This window comes from Zychaea mexicana (genome assembly GCF_025766255.1).
Source record: "Zychaea mexicana strain RSA 1403 chromosome Unknown BDB00scaffold_127, whole genome shotgun sequence".
NCBI classification, from domain to species: domain Eukaryota; kingdom Fungi; phylum Mucoromycota; class Mucoromycetes; order Mucorales; family Lichtheimiaceae; genus Zychaea; species Zychaea mexicana.
Genome location: NW_026516790.1, coordinates 68,732 through 89,106, shown reverse-complemented (window position 1 = coordinate 89,106; position 20,375 = coordinate 68,732). Strand labels below are relative to the sequence as shown.

General features: G+C 41.0%; 2 protein-coding genes and 1 non-coding gene across 3 annotated transcripts; 2 read left to right on the top strand and 1 right to left on the bottom strand.

The window, feature by feature from the left end:
* Positions 1-2,170: 2,170 nt before the first annotated feature.
* On the top strand, positions 2,171-3,800 carry BDB00DRAFT_878166 (uncharacterized protein; the record flags this gene model as incomplete). Its single annotated transcript, XM_053127704.1, has 6 exons — positions 2,171-2,339; positions 2,441-2,515; positions 2,609-2,848; positions 3,038-3,191; positions 3,265-3,376; positions 3,495-3,800. 6 exons carry the CDS (start codon positions 2,171-2,173, stop codon positions 3,798-3,800), a joined length of 1,056 nt encoding a protein of 351 aa, XP_052974010.1.
* Positions 3,801-3,837: 37 nt separating this feature from the next.
* Positions 3,838-4,890, bottom strand: BDB00DRAFT_878165 (uncharacterized protein; the record flags this gene model as incomplete). The annotated part of the gene is made up of 4 exons (XM_053127703.1): positions 3,838-3,984; positions 4,039-4,206; positions 4,299-4,568; positions 4,636-4,890. The coding sequence occupies 4 exons, from the start codon at positions 4,888-4,890 to the stop codon at positions 3,838-3,840; spliced, it is 840 nt and encodes a 279-aa protein (XP_052974009.1).
* Positions 4,891-9,235: 4,345 nt separating this feature from the next.
* Positions 9,236-9,307, top strand: BDB00DRAFT_t111. Its single transcript has one exon. It is a non-coding gene; the product is annotated as a tRNA-Asp (tRNA).
* The last annotated feature ends 11,068 nt before the right edge of the window (positions 9,308-20,375 follow it).

Genomic DNA, 20,375 nt, shown 5'->3' with positions numbered 1-20,375 from the left:
AACAGTTCGCCTCCACCAACTTCTCCTGCTGTCACTGCCCCACCTTTTACAGCTTCGGGTTTAGAGCGGGGCAGCGCCCTAACGGGAGGGTCAGCGGGAGGGAACGTCCTGCAAATATAATTATCAATGTCATATTAGCAAAAGCATCTAGATCGTAACAAATAATAGAATTTCGGGCCTTTGCTTTGGTAAGTAAGTAGGGCGAGCAAAGCGAGCTTTGTTTAGGGTGTACGGTCACATCTTTAGTAGGTAGAGCGAACAAAGCGTGCTTATTTTAGGGTGTAACAATCACATTTTTAGTAAGTATGATAGAGCGAACAAAGCGTGCTTATTTTAGGGTGTAACAATCACACCTTTCATGATGTCCCAGAATTTCCACCTCAACAATTGTCCAATACCCGTTTCAAGAGCAAGAGAATTCCACCTCTAAGATTTTGACCTGTAAATTTTACGAAGAAACTGAACACGATCTGTTCAGTTGCGAGGATTGCCCGGGTATTGGACATAAATCGTCTGAGAGTTCGGAGTGCATTAACTCGAGTAGCTGACACAGTAATCAGCTACATAATCTTAATCTGAAAGAGCCTTTAGGCATTTTTAGTGCAGTGACGACAATGACTTCAAGACCAAAATTATAAAAAACACCATTCTCACTCCTGTCAAGCAGAACAAATTTTCAGCATTGTTTGAAGGTAAAAGGGGGGTGGTAGGGGGCATTGCCCCCACCCGGGGTCTGGGGCAGAGCCCCAGTAAACTGGTCCCTGGAGGACAGATGCTGACACGCAGCGAAGCGGAGGGGCTCACATCGTCCGGAAGCGAAGCGGAGGGACCAGTTTATATACCAAAAAGAGACGCTGCCCGCTGTACGCTATATATTACTAAAGCCAAAGTCATGCATAAGAAAGATAGGATATGTTAGTGTAGGAACAACGATAAAACATACAAAGATACAATACCAAATCGAGATGCTGTCCGCTTATTTTACCCATCATTTATCATCCGTCATATTGAAGGCAAAAGTATACATATCTCATTATGCGGGAAAAAAATATGCATAGACAAAGTTACCAAATCCAGATGCTGCCTGCTGTAATATATATCAACTAGGTCAAAGCCTTATTCGTGCATGTGCATTTCCTATTCTTTTCGTTTGCTGCTGTCAGCGTCATGTAGCTACCATTACACAATGGGATGTGGAATATCTACTACGCAAAACTGCAGAAGAGTCAGATAGTAAAAAGTACCTGATTCTTAAGAACTAATTTTAGGAGAGGAACACCGCCTGATAAGGATGCAAAAATGACCCGCGACGTTAAAAAAAGTAGGTATATGCACGTTGCTGCATATGTATTGCTATATGTTTCTAAAAAATAAAGAAGAGAAATCCTTTCCCTTTATTTCAAACATGCCGGCGCTGACATCGGAGGGAAGAAAAAAAGAGTTAAGGGTTGTAATGGCATTCTTTTTCTCAATGGCAAGCGATGGTGGAATGAGGAGTATAATATAAGCCAACTTTTAAAGAGTGTAGCAATAGTTAATAGTCAGGTATAACGGTAGTTTGGGGGTGGAGACAAAAAAAAGCAGTTCAATAGCATCTTCATTCGTTGGGGGGAGAATCAGTTTGGGGGTGTTATTATATTATGCGCATACTACAAAACACATCCAAAGCGTGCAGCATGAGCCAGCGAATTTAATAACAAAACAGTGGCAAAAAGAAAAGCTACTAAAAGAGAGAAAAGCAGTGGTTTGCAAAAGTTTGAGTTGAGTGATGATGTGAATGATTCTCTATAATAAACCCCTTAATATAAGAGCTAATACTAAGCAAAACGGTGGTGCCGACATTTATTTCTAACATATTACAGGTTTCAAATAAAATTTGATCTGACACGTTTTTTAATGCAGCTCATTTACGCTGAAGAAGTTATACATATTTGCTGGATGAAAAGCACATTGCCAAGAAGCTCGAAAATACATTGCTAAGCTGTATCAATAAAGAAACCAACAATTTATATCCATCGCTCACTATACATCATGTGTAATATTTGTTTTGATTGATGAAAAGAAAAAAAAACATACTGTATAAAAGAAGGATATAGAAGAAGAAAAAAAGTACGATTATTTAAACTTATCATCCTCTGTCACACTTACCGTTTTTGAATTTTTATCCAACATGTCCATGCCCCATCCTAACACCGGTAATCCTGAACGCAGCATGATGTGTTTTTGCGACCTGTGCCATAGCCGATATCCACAGTTTCGATATGATCTTCTTACTCCACGGCAGTATACTGATCATCAGAATGCAGCTTTACAGCAGGCTACGCTTGCTGCTGCCCTTAGTCTATGAGTAAATAATGGTACGCCTGTAATTGTGTTGGTGTTAACGTGATGCTCAAAGGAAGGGGAATTGCACGGGTCTAACATGATATGCACGGACCAGATGGTGATACAGCAATGGGTGAGCCTTCTGACGGTGCTACCGAGACTGACGATCAAGTTCCAATGGCTACTGATGGTACGTTAATATTATTTGACACCTGAATGAGTATGTGTTGCCAGTTTAGACATGCGGTCAGCTAATATACAAACAACTTTTGGTAAATAAAAGATGATAGCCCTGTTGACCATTCCAACAATGGAGAAGGAGAACGAGATTTCGACATTGGGGACAACAATGCACAGAATCCCGAGGCACTGCAACCGCAGAGCGTGGTACTGCCGGAAGGAGAGCTAGAGATACAGCATTTTGATCTGCCCGAGGAACCACTTGCAACAGGGTCTGTAGGCGAGAACGACATCAACCCAGTAATCGACATAGAGTTCAACGGCGAGATCGACGATCTAGAAGGTACAAGAAAACGTTGTTATTGGCGCTTGGAGAAAAGGTTATTATCAATACAGGTAGAGATAATAACGAAAAAATAATAGATAGATTAAGAAATCGACATATCTGTCAATGATCCATTGGACCATATCCCCCATCCACTGATCTTCGCTTTTGCATTTCTCATCTTGTTTCAATTGCACCACATATCAGAACGAGCAGCAGTCCACCTCATCAGCTTTGTTTCAGTACTGATTGGCAGCATTGCTGGTAATACCCTCCGCCAACACATCCCAAAGACCCTTCCAGCAACCATGCACTACCTCGTTCGATCCACTTGCATTCCGCGAACTGTCCTCAGATACGAGTAAAAACGTCATCGGTTGTGAGCCTTTACCAGGAGATACATACTGATCACTGGAAGGCGGTCAATCAACAAGACTGGTGGAAGAGCATTACACGCTCTTGTTAGAACACTACAACAACCATTATGCACAAGGAGTTAGTCATGGTGCCAGTCACGAACAAAGACGCATCTTTGCCAACAATAGGGTAGAAAAAATACGTACCATTGAATTGTTGGTCAACATATCGATCAGCAACAGCTAGGTCGATCCGTGGTTCGCACATCTAGGTACTTTTTATCCAAGGTACCCGTGATGTTGCCTAGACAGGACAAGTCCAATACTACATCCGCCATTTACTTGTCATTGACCGCGTCCCTACCATCCACTACTTCGCATACGTCTGTTGGTACTGCACAGAAACAACAGAGCAACGATTCGCCAACGAGGGTCTCGAGGAATGGAAAAGCACCTTTGGCCAGGATGATTATCAGTCCATCTTGCCGGTGCATCGAATATTCTCACAGGTGTCAATCGTTGGATATAGTGACCATACAGATCCTAAGTCCGCGAAAATCGTTGTGATTCCTTTAACACGTAGAAGAGTAGTAGAAAGTAAAAACACAAAATAAAATAAAAGCAGTAGTTGTCAAGGAGAAAACAAAACTTTTATTTAGCCCAAGCGGGCAAATTATCCAACACCTTTTCTTCAAGCACAGCTTCAAAGACCGGGCCAGGGCGTCTCTCCTTTTTCTCCACTTTCTTTTTTTTTCCATTGTCGATCAAGACATCCAACTCACGAAAGAACTCATCGACCTATATTTATCTATATTACATTGACTGTAAAATGTGAAAGCAGGACTTATGTACCTTGCTGTTTCGAAACGACGGCTTGCAAAGGCGAAGCACGCCTGATGCCTCACCGTCCGAGAGCTCTGGCGACATACACTCACGACGCAGAAGGCGCTCACCATGCAGGTACCGCCCATCCAAAGAGGCCAAATACCTTGTATGAGCGACCTTGCGCTCTTTGGCTTTCTATAATATGCGATATATACAAGTAAGACTTTTTAAACACTTACCACTTTAAACCTCTTTTTCTTGCTTAACCACATTCTCTTGATACTGACCTGCCATACTCGTTTGCCGCGCTTACTGCGTAGGGTAATCGCAGCTCTTTGCTTAGGGCTACGCTTTGCGACATCCCTCTGGCCACAAAAGTACTGGTGCACTTTAGCCCGTAAGGCCTTGTCCCCCAGAACACAACCTCTGTCCCCCTCGCCGTTGCAGTGGTCAATGATGATCTTTGTGACCAGCTTATTGTGCGCAGACCTAAAGTCCTCGTCCAAACGATAACCAGACTCGGACGAAAACCGGCTATGACGAGCGTGGATTTGGGCCTAACAACTCAAGGAATTAATTCTACTGTCCTAGAAACCAGGTAAGATGAAAACTCGACAATCTTACAAGCACTTCCTCCACTCTTCGTCTGTCAACATCAGGTGCTGCCATAGACGTAGGCTGTTGCTGCTGTTGTGCCAAGTAAGTTGACATTGATGCCAACTGCTGTCGCATCATCACATTCTCAGCTTGTAGGACATTGTAACTATCCTGGAGGAGGAGGACGCTTGCGTTGATACAGCCGATCTCCATATCCTGCGCGTGTTGCTGACCTCGTGCGTCAGTGTTGCTGTTGTTAGGGGTGTTGTTGTTGGAAGACATCTAATACCAACAAGGTAAGATATTGATTATTGCTACACGATCTCAGGTTTCTTAATGTTATTACTTTAAGTAAGAGCAAAAGGTGGTGGATGGCGAAATGAATGAAGTGGAGGAGCATCCATTTTAACTGACGTTTCTTTTAAATAGGGTGGTATGCTGCACATCTTGTTATCTTTTTACGGACAAATACTATGCATGGCCTATATAAACACTGGATCCACTGATTCTTCGCATCTACCATCTCTTTCTTTTACTTTTCACTTTTACGACATTTGCAGCCAAAGGTAAGTTTCTTTTTTATTGGGAACGGAGGCGTTCTGATGGATTGTGGATGGGTAATCTTTCTTGGTTACGTTTAATGTGGATCTGCTTTGGATATTTTATTCTTCTTTCAAAAAACCCGCTCCTCAAGAGACTCCGTTCTCAAGTATTATGATCCTCAAAAAACCAGGTTTGTATCGCCACTCTCTTTTTCTTTTTCACTACCAGTCATTCTACAATCCCTCTTACGAATATTCTTCCCCCCATCTCTCGTTACATTACATTTAGGTCAACGACATTGTACTTTCTGCATCAAGTGGTTTCTTCCTTTCTATTTTTAACCAGGGCGGGGTATGTCGGTTGCTTTATTCACTTTTTTTAGGAACCCCTGTCTCCTCTCAGTTTTACGAATAAGGTGGGTAATAGTTGTGCTTTCCTACTTTTTTACTCCTGCTTGCACTTTTCCAGTTATTAACTCTCCCCTTCCCATTTCTCTTGTGTTCTTATAGGTCAGTACTTCTTCTCAATCTTCTTTGCCATTGCCGCTAGCGTTGCCAAGCGGCCGTGTTCTTTTCCCTATACACCCTTTTATGCAGCTGCATATAGAACTACTGTCGCCGTTTTCCACCCTCTCTGCTTCCCTTCTTATAATAGTTCCACCATTATCTTTAAATGGTATCGTTGTGATTATTGTCATTGCTGAAAATTATCAAATAAAAAATCTTTTTTCACCTATACAATACGAATACGTTTTTTCTAAAACAAAACAATGCATGTACTATCGTTTTAAGTTCTTTAATCAATCCATTGAGAAGAGGACGAAAACACCAATGGTAAATTTATGTTCTCATCTAAATAAAAGATAGTAGCACGAAATTCAAATTATTAGTATCTCATACACTATGTTTTACATAGATATTACACGACCATCCGACTTCATTATCATGTTTTACCTTTTCCTAGCCTTGTTCCAAGATCGCTATTTGAGCAGGGCTGGTGGTGAGCTGCTCCTCCATTTTCTATCTGTCGTTTTTGCCGGTCTCTACATTTCAATCAGTATCCCATGGTCAATAGCTACTGTACGCCGCTTATCTGGTCTTAACGAGCTCTTGGATTGTGGTCAAGCAATCGTTATATATCCCAGCTGCCACTGCCTCTATCCCAATGAACATATACCTACCAGCTTGAAATGCTCGTTCCAGAAGTTCCCACACCATCCAATGACAGCACACCGAGCCCCATGCGGCATGAACTTGTTTCATTTGAGAAACAGAAACCTTGTACCTCCCAAAGTGTATGTGTATCATCCTATGTCAGCAAGCCTTGCAATTATGATGCGTAGACCAGGATTCGGCGAAAAACTCGAGCACTGGAGGAAGCGAACCCCATGACCAGATTCTTTGGATGATGTATATGATGGTCGCAAATGGTGGTCGATAATGGCGCCAGAATCCATGGCAGAAAACCCTGTATCATTCGTTGGACGTGTGGCAAATCAACACCCACTTATGTTGACGCTCAATGTCGATTGGTTCCAGTCATTTGATAAGCAGACTTCGCATTCTGTCAGTGCACTATATATGACAATTAATAACCTGCCAAGATCTGAGCGATTCAAGTCATCGAATGTCATATTAGTCCGTATAGCACCGGGACCCTATGAAAGTTCCAAAGGTACCAATTTGATTACACTGTTACTTACCTTTTTGCTCGTTGACTCTGGAGTCTCGCATGTGTGGTTCTGATTTCCTTTCTTTTTTTTATTGATAGAGCAAATCAATAATTTCCTGTGTCCAATGGTCGACGATCTATTACAACTATATCAAGGCAAAGATATGATTATTGATGACGGCTCCTTGGTCAAAGTGCGAGCAGCTCTATTGCTCGTTGTATCCGACATACTGGCTTCAAGAAAGGCTTCTGGGTTTACAGGTCCACAGTCATTCTACGGATGTAACCATTGCGACATTTCCTGGCCATCGCAATCAGAGAATGTAAGGCTGCGTGATTACTCTAACTTTGACTTTTCCTAGAGATTGCGCACAAAGGCAAAGAACTTGGCAGACGCAGAAGCTTGGAAGGCAGCAAAAACGGCTACTGAAAGGACACAGTTGGAGAAATCAAATGGAACACGCTGGTCCGAGTTGCATCGTCTTCTATACTTTGATCCCATTTCCCAGACAATAGTTGATTGTATGCACAACATGTTCTGTGGGACAGCCGAGCGCATGGCCACCATATGGAAAGATGACGGAACCTTGACCAGAGAGCATTTGACTGATATGGAAGATTGCCTCGAGAAGATGGTGGTGCCCCCATCATACAGAATCGCTCACGGCTGTATTGCGACTGGATTTGCTGGAATGACGTCGGATAAATAGAGGTCGTGGACTGTTGCACTCTCGCCATCGTTGTTGAAGGGAAGATTGCTTGGAGAAAAGATGACACACTGGTTGCTCTTTATCAAGGCAGCACGTCTCCTCTGTAAGCCATACATCACCATCGCCGAAAACGAGGAAGCCCACTAACTGCTGCTCAAATTTGGCCGCGACTTTTCAAGATTGTACTCCAGAGATCAAGTCACGTCAAATATGCATTTGCATGTTCACCTTCGCGACATGGTACTCAATTTTGGCAGCTGCTATAACATGTGAATATTCAGCTTTGAGCGGTTCAACAAGATCATCAAGAACCAGCACACCAACCAAAAAGACAGTTTCGAACTTACGTACATGAAGAAGTTCTTAAGTGTCGTGTTCGCTGATGACATGGTCCGACGAGTCGTAGTCGAGTGGTGCGGCAACAGCACGATTGCCAGACAGATTGCTGAGCTGTTGCTGCCACAATCAGAAGCCATGCAAGAGCATTACGATTGTCGGCCGTTCTTGGATCAATCGGATTTCGACTATGCCGCGGGAGTAAGCGTAGTTGGTTGGGAGCCGCTGCCACCATCATGTCTTCCCCTCAAGACGGGCAAAAAGGTATACATGGATACGCGCCACTACCACTGTCTTCTCGAGTATTACTAATCGATGTTTCCAGACATGAATTTTGTGTCACTCGCTAGCACTAGTGGTAATTAGGTCAGCAATCACGTATACAAATTTGCAAAAGTTGATCACCTGGGCCAAGTGTTCATTTCTGAAATGTCTCACCACATCAACACTAGCACCTATGTCCGAGTCGTTTGCCCAAGTACTCAATTTCGTACTGAAGCGATCGTTCGTCCTGGGCGCATTCTCTATTTCTTTGTCTACAACCTGTGCAATCCCACCGACAGTAATTTCTGCTAGTTCGTTTTTGCTTTTGTTGAGTACCTACGACCAAATACGCAAGCCTTTGAGTCGTTTAGGATGCTAGGTATGGACGTCTACTGTTAAGAAATCGAACCGTATACATGGCAGTGTGTCGTTCCTTTGGGGAGGCTCCATTCTGGCGTTGTTGTTACCCCTATTCAAATAGACAATAGCTGTGCTCTTACATATTTACCACAAAAAATAAAAGTAATCTACTCTTAAAAGCAAAATACCTCAGGTCAGGTCTTTAAATTTTTTGGCTTCATGCAGCTGTGGTTGTAATAGAGAATAAAATAGAAACAAGTTTTGAATTATAGAAATCGCTTCAGATTAAAAAGCATTTTGAAGGAATCTAATATGATGGTGAATCAAGAAACTTGTAGATAGTCAAATAAATAGAAATGTGGAAGAATTTGATTTACTAATTGGCAAAAAAAAAAGGTAAATAAAAAAGGAGAAAAAAGCAAAGTGGTGGAGACAAGCATAGAGGCGGTAAAAGTCTCAGAGTGGGAAGAAGCATAGCAGTCCAGGTGGTGTAAAAAAGGGGTCATCCCAGATGGTTTTGGGGGAGAAGGATTTTAGTAGGGGAGCCAATTTTAATTTATTTGCTGCATCACGGCTCTGAAAGCGCACTGAAAGCGCTCTGAAAGTAAATTCTCACTGAAAGCACACTGAAAGAAAAGTTTCAGAGTACACTGAAAGCACTTTGAAATCAGGTTTTAACTCTAGTGGCACAGTGTCAGGCGCTGCATGTTAGGTACATTTATTTGTGTAGTCAGCCAGTAGAGTCTCGGATAGTATAGTGGTCAGTATCCCCGCCTGTCACGCGGGAGACCCGGGTTCAATTCCCGGTCCGAGAGTTCAGTTTATATATATATAACTTATATTTATATGTCCTTTTTTGGAATAGCGTCATTTTGTCGAGTGTCCAGTCACTTTTTGGTGGGTGGATGCGTAGCCAATGAGAAAGGATAGGAAAAAAGGGTAATCAGAGAATAGAGGGTTGTTAAAAGATACTTTTTATTGCTTATGATAGCATGGCTATTTATAATCTTTTTCTAAAAAAGTGCCTCAGTGTTTGCCATATGATACAACTCTATAATATGATATAATTACGATGCCGTCGCGTCCCGCCTTCTACTCATTGCTTGTGTGCTCATTTGTATGTTGTCAACATATTCTAGCGCGGCGGTATTCTGTTGTGATTGTTTGTTGTCTAGCAAAAGTATTGCGCCGTCTAAATGGAATAATTAAAGGCCGGTCAATTTTACTACAACAATATCCCCTCACACTGGGTGTGTAGGCTTTTATCAAGTGGTTAAAAACAGCTTGATAATAGCTTGATAATAGCTTGCTATGTAGTTATCACATTGTTTTTGAACAGCTTGATAATTATGCAGAAACAGCTTCAATTGTTATTATCAAGCTGTTTTTTACCACTTGATAATTTGCTCATGCATGTACGTGGAAATGGGGGTTTTTGATATCATGTATGCAGTAGTGGTTGGGTTCTATATCACATTACATATGGATTGGGTACTAGGTGCAGTCAAATTCGCAACAGAGATCTGCATCGCATATTTTAATGTACTTCTTTACATGCATACTGACCAAAGCAGCAAGGCAATTGGTTGTATAATTATTTTTTAGACCGTGAAATTACGTGTTATGGCTGATCGAAACCAGTTTTATTATTAAAAATTGATTGACGATTATTACAAATAAAAACATACTATAGAGATGAAACTAAGCAAAAATTTCTATTCTAAAGGGAAGTGCTATATTGGCTGGTGTGCTGGGGCGGCATTGGCATGACAACAAAGAATTGCTAATCTACAGCAAGGCGATTAGCAAAAATAAGAGGGCCAAATCGTAAGAGGAGAACTCAGCAGCAATGTCTAAGAGGCGAGATACATAAAGAGAAAAAAAGTAGAAATGAAGATAGAAAGAAAGTATACTTACAGATAGCGCTACTTGTGTGGCAACAGTCAGGTGCAAACAAAGACTCTGAATAAGAAGATATAAATGCTAACAGCTTCAGATAGTTGAAAGCGTAGGCAAATAAAATATAAGGGACTATTAGTATCTGAACCTCTCAACCATCAGAAAAGACTATAAAAAGAGGAGAGAGAGCTTACACCGTTTCCTTGTAACTCAGTGATGATGTTTTGAAGATTCATAAAGAATGCAGTTAGTGATTAAAAGAACATCATCAGTACAAAGTTCAAAGTATGTGAAAAATAGAAAATGACCTTGTTTCATAGATTCTTATCATAGAAAAAGAAGATTTATGGTAGGTGATAAAATACGACGTGGAAGTATGAAAAGAAGAAAAAAGGGAAAAGAAGAGACAGAATAACCAATTCATGCAGTTAGGGAAAATATCAATCTAAAAAAAAAGTCATTTAGACAAGTTCCTGCTGTCCACAACTCCATCATCACCACCCTACATAGGATCATTGTGTATCCCTATAAAAACGTCCCCCAATTAATTAATCCCAATAGAACTTACCTTATCCACACCTTCAATCCACACTACTACATAGTAAGTGTAAATAAGTAGCATTGACCATATAGTCATTGAGTGCTGTATACTGAAATACTGTGTAGATGCCCACAATAGGAGAACGCAATGCTGCCAGACAGCAACGCATCGAAGAACGTCGGGCTGCTGTTGAGTGGGAAAATTCTGCCAATGCCATGTTGGTGATGGAAGATCGTATAAGAACGCTGGAGGCACATCGCGCCACACAATACACCAACTGCAGGCTATGGCAAACGTGGTTGCTCGACAGGTGCAGGTGCAACAACAAGCAGCAACACAAGTTGCGGATAACCTAGCTGTGGTCAGTACTCATGGCCAAGGAGCGCAAATGACCCATGCACCAGATATTTCTGTAAGAAAGTTGATAACATCTTCTTAATGGAAGTAATTAGCATGATATCCTGATATAATTATATAAAGGATGCGATACGCCATCATCACAACGTTTTGAAAGAGGAAGGCTTTCATTGGAACGAAGGTTTTCGAAGCACCCATAACCGTAGCGTTCATGCCAGTATCATCGAGTACGTACTAGGCCTCGGTCAGTTTGAAATCACGTATGATGAACTGGCCAAAAAGGTGTACATGTACTTTGACAATACGCGCACGAGTAATCGTCAGTCAGCTGAGCGTGCAGCACGAAGAAAGGTGATCAACCGCCGCAATGGTCGTCGTCATATGGTAATAGATATAGTATGTATGCTGTTAGTATTAGTCTCATGATATATGTTGAGTAGAAGTTCAAGCGACGTCTTGCAGTCTTTCGACGGCATCAGGTCCAGTTGGAGGCGTCCTACCCAGGAGGGGAGGCATTACTCCAAGTTGAGTTTATGTCTGAAGAAGAGACGGACGGTGAATACACTGGTGAAGTAGGGAAGCGCGTTGTGGTCCGTAAGCAGCAATGGCGCAATGAAAGGGTATGTATTTTGGAATGGTTCGTCGTGGCTTCTTTGGCAGAGATTTTGACAAACTGTTTGCAGGCCAATTTGTTTTTACAGTATCTAGATGCGAACAGTCCTGCTACTGAGGCCAACAAGTTGACGAGAGTGGATGGTGTTGATCCTGTCGCCTTGCCTGACAGCGCTTGTGAGAAGCTGGCCGGTTGGGTAGAAGATGTTTAAAATTAATAAAAAGAATAAAATGGTCGCATGGCTGTATGCCGTGTGGGTTTGGGGTGGGCACAAACACAGTGATGTTGCAATTGGGGGTACTGATGGCACAACTTATTTTTCAGCCACTTTGAAAAAAAAACGCGGTTTCCCTTTTCACCTTTCATATTATCCACGCGTTGTTTTCTTACACTTACTCACATTCGCACCATAAACTGATAACTTGCAAATGCTGGTGAAAAGGCTACTTGCTCTTCCCAACCGCAGCCCCTAGAAACAAATCATAATCGTACTTTGTATGGAAAGCGTATGTCAAGAAGAATTTTTAAAACGAAAAAGACGAGAAAAAGAGGAAAAGCAAAGAGTGGGATGATATACCAACATTTTTTTTGGCAAAGGGATAACAACTGTTCGTGCGTTTGTGCTTGACTGTGCGCCGAGTTTTACGACAGCGATTTGTCCATACAAACGATGAACTAGTAGAATGCAATCCCACGCTGGAGCTCGAAACCGACTATACCAAGTTTCAATAAAAGAGTCTGAGAATCATTGGCCGTCGTTGTCTCCGTGGATGCCGTACCAACGGACGTACGCAAAAATATGCTCGGTCTGCTGACCGTGAACAAGCTGCTTATGGCGAAAGAAAAACTGGATTTCGCAAGGCCAAGCCATTACTTCCCCATGGTCGTCAGTATGGAAGAGAACCTGCGCATATGCACCCCGTCGCGATCGCGCCTCGGTACTGCGGTAAGTCTGTCCCATCATTGTTATCGTCTTGATTTTCCAGTATTGATCACTGACAAAACCTTGCCCATCACCAGCTTGGTTATGGCGACGGAAAGGCACACCATATGCTACTTAGTAAAATTCGAATAAGAAATCATACAGTTGAGCAGGCATATATGCTATCCATCCGTAGTCCAAAGGATATGCGTCTGGCGGTAGCGGCTCGCTTCCTGTGACAGAAGTAGCTCTAACATCGGTGGACAAAGCCAGAAACGCATGGACATCGAACTGATGCTGCATAACATTGACGGCTTGTGGGATCGGCTGCACAAGGTCCAGAAAAGCATTCAGAAAGCTGAAATGGTGTTGGCGATTTTCGAAGAGGGCTTCAAACGATCGGACAAAATCGCGAGCTCCGGTCTTCTGTAAGAACTTCTTCATGAACGTCACCTCAAAAGCATCCTTCTGGTTGGTATCAATCTCCTTTAGATACCCGTTGTATCGTTCGAAAGAAAAGAGCCAGTACGCATACAAGGGTCCAAAATCTTCAATCGTTGCGTCCAAATGCATGTGGAGGTGCACGTTAGGTGTGACTTCCTCCGCGCCGTACAGTCGCTCAAAACCGGTGCAAAACTGCTGGAGCAGAGTGCTTGCTTTTGCAATTTCGTCCATAGTTATTGACGGCTTAACCAACAAACGACATGCATCCACGAATATCAACCAGTTTTGCAGATACATATACGGAAGATGGCCATCGAGCACTAAAGGCGAGTACACGATGCACCACGATTTCTAGTCGTCAGCGGTCATGAATGAGAAACCACTTTCGATTTTACGCTTCAAGGTAACATAATCGGGCGGGAGGACGATGCCGTTTGCGAGTACTTGCATTTGCTCTAAGTCGGCTCTTGTGAGCAGTTCTCAATCGATCCATATTTTGGTCATCCGCTTTGTCGTGCCAAGGAACAGATTGTGCATTGGATCGATGATCGTGCAACGGACTGGATCAAAGTAGTGAAGTCGGTGCAGCTCGGACCATCGTGTACCATTCTCACGTTCAAGCGACCGCCTTGCTGTCATCGTCGGCGCAGCACGCCACTGCTCAGCACAGGCTCTATTTCCCTCGTACGTCCTCAATGCCCAGGTTTCGACGTCGAATCCGGAGTAATTGATGTTGGTCGTGGCCGGAAAAACATTAAATCGACAATCGCATTTATAGCAGGCACAAAGGCTGGCATGAGACGTGAAGCCGCTTGTTTTACGTGCAGCAGGGATATCACAAGCATTGATGAGCAAGGCCAAGCGGACCAATGTTCCTTGTTGGTGCTCACACGTCCTGATCAATTTGCCATTGTACCATTCCAACAATTCATCAACTAATGGACGGAGAAAATGATTCATGTCCGAGGTACTTGCTTCTCGTGAGCCCGGTATAACACCAACGAGAATGACATTTTCAGTCTTGAAGCGCTCGGACCGGGGAAGATTGTTGACAGATAAGTAAATGGCACCGCATGAGTATGTTGAGTTTAGGAATGGGCCGAACCAGTCTACATTCAACGTCAACAATAGGGATTGAAGCTGCTCAACAAAAGGTCTGCCATCACCGTCTCAAAACTCTCACCATATATCACCATCAAAGATGTCAAAAAATGTGTCCGCAACTCATCTGCAGTCTCGCCATTCTTCGATCTTTGCTTCAAATCCTGGTTACATAAAAAGCCTCTCGATACTCACAGATAAGGGCTGGTACGCATTCACCTTTATGGGAACCCTTCGATTGCCACTGATCTTGAACAATGCATTGCCGCACAAATTACCATAATGGATGTCATCGTTGGTGCATGTTGTCGGGCAGTCAGGGTCAGATAAAAGGTACAGGCTATGACAACGAGAGCAGCACACATAAATGCGTAATCAGTCGGTCAGCACAGAGAAGCCAGTAAGGCGACGGAGAGTTGCAAGTGAGCTAGGAATAGAAACATTGGGTTGCAGATCACTAAGAAGTAGAATACAAAAGTCAATGATCATGCACGACAGATGCTCCGAGACGAAGTGTAATTGGAACAACACAAGGAAAAGAATGACAAAGATGAATGGATGCGGATAAGTATGAAGCTGAGGGACGGTAGGAGGAGGAGGAAGATCAAGGTAAGTGTCTTTTTTTCGGAAAAAAGGCATTAATTTCTGTCATTTCGTACAATAAAACCGTTCTTTGCAAAACCAACCTTGTTTGATATTGCCATTTCCAATGTTGGCTTCATCATCGCCATACTCAACATCGTCAGCATTGACAACAAGATCATCGTCGAGATCTCTCTCAGAATCGTCTGTTTCTTAAAGCGAGAACACATTGTCCTCGGCAGAAAAAGGTGTGAAACGGCAGCCTGTAACGGTATCTATTTACTCAAAGATAGTAAATCGTCTATCCCCATGTTTATTGCATTTACACATCATCGTCATACCAGGGGAGGAGGGAGAATCATCGATCATGTCTATATCCATATCGAGATTGTCACCTAGAGGTGATGAGGATGACGATGGATTTTCTTGCAGTAAAGTGCTCTCAATATCAACAACAATAGCACTTACTGTATATACAGTATATAATAATGAGACTTATGACATTTCAATACTATGAGACGATTCTGTTAAAGTACCATTGTGCGAGTGCCTATGGGACTTAATCCTTAACTGTAAATCCTTAAAAGGTTTTATTAATTAAACTTATATCCTTGTTTAAACATATTTAGGAAAAATAAAAAATTATATTATAATTTTTTTATTTTTGAAATGTTTAAGATGTTTCTTTTTTATTTTTTTTAATTCCTTGAAAGGTTTAGGTTCTGTATAAACCTTTTTAAACCTTTTAAAGAGTTATACCCTTTTATAATTAATTTAACATAGGCTAGGAGGTACGACGACGCCCAGTTCAATAAAAAATCAATGAAGTTAGATTTTTTTAGAACGCTTGACAGTATTAAGAATAATAAATAAATTAGTGGTTTACCATATAATTTATTATTATGAATCAATACTCTGTCTCTGGCTTGGTCAAAATTGCGGTTTCGGTGATATTCGCGTATTCTGCGGCTCACCATTAGATAGCCTCCACCAGCCGAAGAACACCGCGTGCAAAGACACGTAATAAAAGGCTCGTTGCGATCACACTGCATTATGAAAGAAAAATGAAATGAAGACAAATTAGCGAGGAGCCAGTACCAGCACTGAACCGCTTATATTCTTTCAAGTGCACCCTTAAGTTTTTCCCTAGTATTTTTTCTAGTTGCTACTATAGTCATTGTCCTGCACTTTTCCCTATGTGGGTTTGCTATCTTTGACATAATGCACCGACAATAATAGGGACCAGTCGAGGTTATAATAATTATGCTCTGGTTTATTAGTACCAATTGGACGAATAGCCACAATAAGTTGGTGTAACCAAAATAATTTTCATAAAATTAAATTATACGTGTATGTCTTGGCATGCATACATTTAAAGATTTTGAAAAAGTAAAAATTGAATTTTTTTTATTATATAAAAATAAAACCTCATAATATTAAACATGAACAACATAATCACATTCAACAATGACAAAATCGTCCTTGATACCAATAAATTAAGTATATTCTTAAGTAATAATAATATAAACATTAAAGAATTTGCTGAAGAAACGATTTATGAAAAGTATGATATAAATTATAATATTAAAAAGAATAAATTATTAATAAAACATAAAGCATCAAAAAAACAAAAAGAGTCATCTAAAAATAATTTAAGTAAAGCGAATAATGAAAGAGATACTATTTCTATTAAAAAAAATAAAGAGAAAACATTAAAGGAGAATGTAAAACTAAAGGAAAAATTATATAAATATGAGAAATACTATGAAAATCCCGATACATTACCTCCAAAAGAAATAGTTGCCAAAAATCGATATTCTCAGCAAATTGAAATTCCTCATATTTCAAATACACAGACAAAAGAAACATATGCTGAAAAATCAAATTCTCAGCAATCCTCAAATCCTCATATTTCCGATGCAATGTTAGATGATAACACCTCTGGTGCAGATTTCTCACAGGGTGATTCAGATAACGATGAATGTGAATCAGGTGAGGGTGAATATATGTGTATGATTGCATGTAAGCCCTGTATGGATAAATTAAATGATACTTATAATTGTAGTTTTATTGATGAACTTATTTTAAAACTTGAAAAGGAAAAATATAAGTATAAAAGGTTCTTTAATTCATACTTTAGATATTATATTGATTTAATAAAAGCAAAAGAAACAAATAGGGATGATATTATGCAAATATGTCAAGAGCAAATGCAGACGTTAATCATTGAATATAGTCAGATATATACATATGAAAATAGAAGTGAAGATGAAGATAGTGATGATTCTGATTAAAATTATATCGGCCATTAATAGCTATACCGGTTAGGAAAGGCTTACTAACTATAACAAAATCAATAAACAACTAACAGCTAGACAACTAATAGTAGGACGCCAATGCATCAGGGGATCTAGTTGCTTTTTTGCTTTTCTTTTCTGCTGTCTCTATAGTTTGTGTATATGCAAAAAATTAAGGAGATAGATTAAAATCATATATGGTCATTGCATAGCCGCGTAGTATTGATGCATGGCAATCCTCATCCCCCAGAAAAAGGATGATGAAGGGACTGTGTATAAAGAAATATTTTTGAGGGGGACTATCTTTTTGAGGGGGACTATCTTGAGGAAGCTAATGCCTTCACAAAGGATGCAGTGACATCCACTATATGATTTCATGCATCAACTTTTTTTTCCCAATTGCATACCAGGTTGCTTTGTAAATTTCTGCACAGAACTACCGAATGTGGCAGTTGGAGGTGCCATAGGGTATATATCTGTTTTTTTATTTAATCTGGCCCCTTGTAACACTATGTACTTCTACGGGGCGAAAGCGTTCGTATGATGGAACTTGCCGATCTACAAACATTACTTCTTGAGCGCGAGTGTGTCACTGAATGTCATGCATTGGTGATGGTGCTTAAGTAGGGGAAAACAAACCAAGAGGGCTGTGTGGAGTTTGCTGCTGCGATGCGTAACGCCAATGTTATTATCTGTCCTTTGATTATGCTTTCCTTTTATCTCTTTTATCGGTGGCACGTTGCTGGTGAGGCATTCCCTTGTTTCCAAAGCAATTGAGATTTGTTCGACATCAACCTCATCAGAGGCAGGGATTGCAATATGCAGCCCATTATGTATGATCGTCATCGCGAGTGTATTTTAGAAGCATTCATATCAGTCGGTATTCATAGTAAAGTGGTCAGTCACACTATGGGGGGTTCGTCAGTACGCATGGCAGAGATATCTGGAACGAGCGAAGAGTCTATCCAGCGATTAGATCGTTGGAATAATTCTGCTTTATCGACTAGTTATCTAATCAATTTGCCTCATGATATCTTGTGGACCATGACAGGATTCACTAGAAAGGCTGGCCAATTCTACTTACCTAGAGCTACTATTACACCACCCCTTGAGCTTTGCAAGAAGGTGTTTCTTGAAGTCGATCGCTGGCGGGCGTTACTAGATGCCAAACAAGTGGAAGACTCGTGCACGGCTGATTCGTTTTTGTGTGTTGTATTTTTGCAAGATTCAGTTTTGATGAAAAAGCACTATCCAGGTCATCATTTGTGGCAAGATCCTTTGTTCCGTGATTTTTTGTAATTGGAATTTGAACGGTATGTACTAGTGGACTACAGTCTTTCGTTTATATACTAATTATTATTTTAAAATAGTAACTTGAATCATGCACTTGAAAACAACGAAGAGCCCACTGATCCGTGCTGATCATCGAAAATAGACTTGCCATCTTGCAACAACAAATACAACACCAAATCACTGCTCAGCAACAAGACACCAATCGCATCGTACAATCTTTCTCTAATACCATACCTACTCTGGAAGCACTTGCGCAGCTTGCACCAAACATAAATCGCATAGGAGATATTATACAGCATTGGGACCGCATCGCCAGCAGACAAGCGTCCTTGAGCGTCACGCTCAACTTGGTAGGTCAGCAGCAGCAACAACAACACCAGTAGGAAGGTTGGGGCTCAGTTTCGCTCCCGTCTTCGTCCTCCTCCCTCACATCCACCATAACAGCAACTGTGGCACTGCCATCAGCAGCACCAGTGCCATCATCATCTTCGTCGTCGTCGTCAGTAGCACCAGCGCCAACATCGTCAGCAGCATCAGCACCAACACATCACCATCATCATCACCCCCAACAACAATAGCCCATATATCCATCCATGAACCGCACAAACGTCCAAACAGTCCCACAATTATGGACTGAATGGTTTGACGGTTGGAATGGCGGCTTGTCTATGATTAGAATGGAAGAAGTGTACAAAACTGCATGGCGAAAAAGTGATTCAGACGGCAAATGGTTTCGTAGAAGACGAGCGATTATTCGGAAAGTTCAAGATTATATCGAAAGAAAAGGAATGCAAGAGAGAGTACCAGAAGCGTTGGACACTATACATAGGCACTATCTCGCTGTCGGCATGACCTCATTAGATTCACTATCGAAAGACTTATGTTTTTTTGATACACTTTAAACTTTTTGTATATCCATTTCACCATCTTGTCCTTTTTTTCACTCACTAGCTTTCACTTTGACACACTTTTTTTTCAACTTTCTAACATTGGACTTGCTGGGCCATATTTCTTTTATTGTATTACTTTCATGTTGTGGTCTGTAGGCCATGATGGTTTTTGCCTCGCTTTTTTTCTTTTTAACTTTTGCTTGTTTCGTGGCCTTGTTTGGCCCTTTTTTTTTCAAAGAATAGATAACTTTTGTTTCGTGGGCTCACAAGGCCTGTCCTAAAAATGATTGTCAATGGTTTTGAATAGGAAATGCTTATTATAATACGTTTTCTGAAGTATGATGAAATGCATTTGATAAATTAGTTGCACTTGATGCAGAGCTTAAGATGTAGGAATTAGACTATATATATACACACAGTACTGGATATGGCTCTAATTTTAGTAATTTAATAATGGACACTTGAGACGACTATGTATATTACGAACGATACATAGTTAGCAGCATGGCGATAATGTATTACTGGGAACAGAAGTATGTTGTTTAAATGAAGGCGATGTAGATTAGTTTTTCTCTCAAAAATGTTCGTACTGCTACAGATGTTGCGCTGGTTTTTCGCACCTTCCGCTGTCAAAATGCATTGTGAATACATAAATCTTGAGCAGTTATCAAGGAAGGATAGTCATTAGAACTGCTTATAGTTAGTTCATCGGTCGATAGCGGTTACAAAGTGGTTTTATAATCGTTGCAATGGCAGCAATAAGTTGCTGTTATTCATCAGTCAGGCAAAGAAAGGAACAAGATATGACATGTTCCTACACAACACTAGCTATCTCTACCTAGTGTCTGTTACATGTTCAAAGTACAGGAAAGGAGAGAAAACATTGTTAATATCTCAAGCATAGATAGAATAGCGTATACCGTCCAATCCACTGAATCAATGTG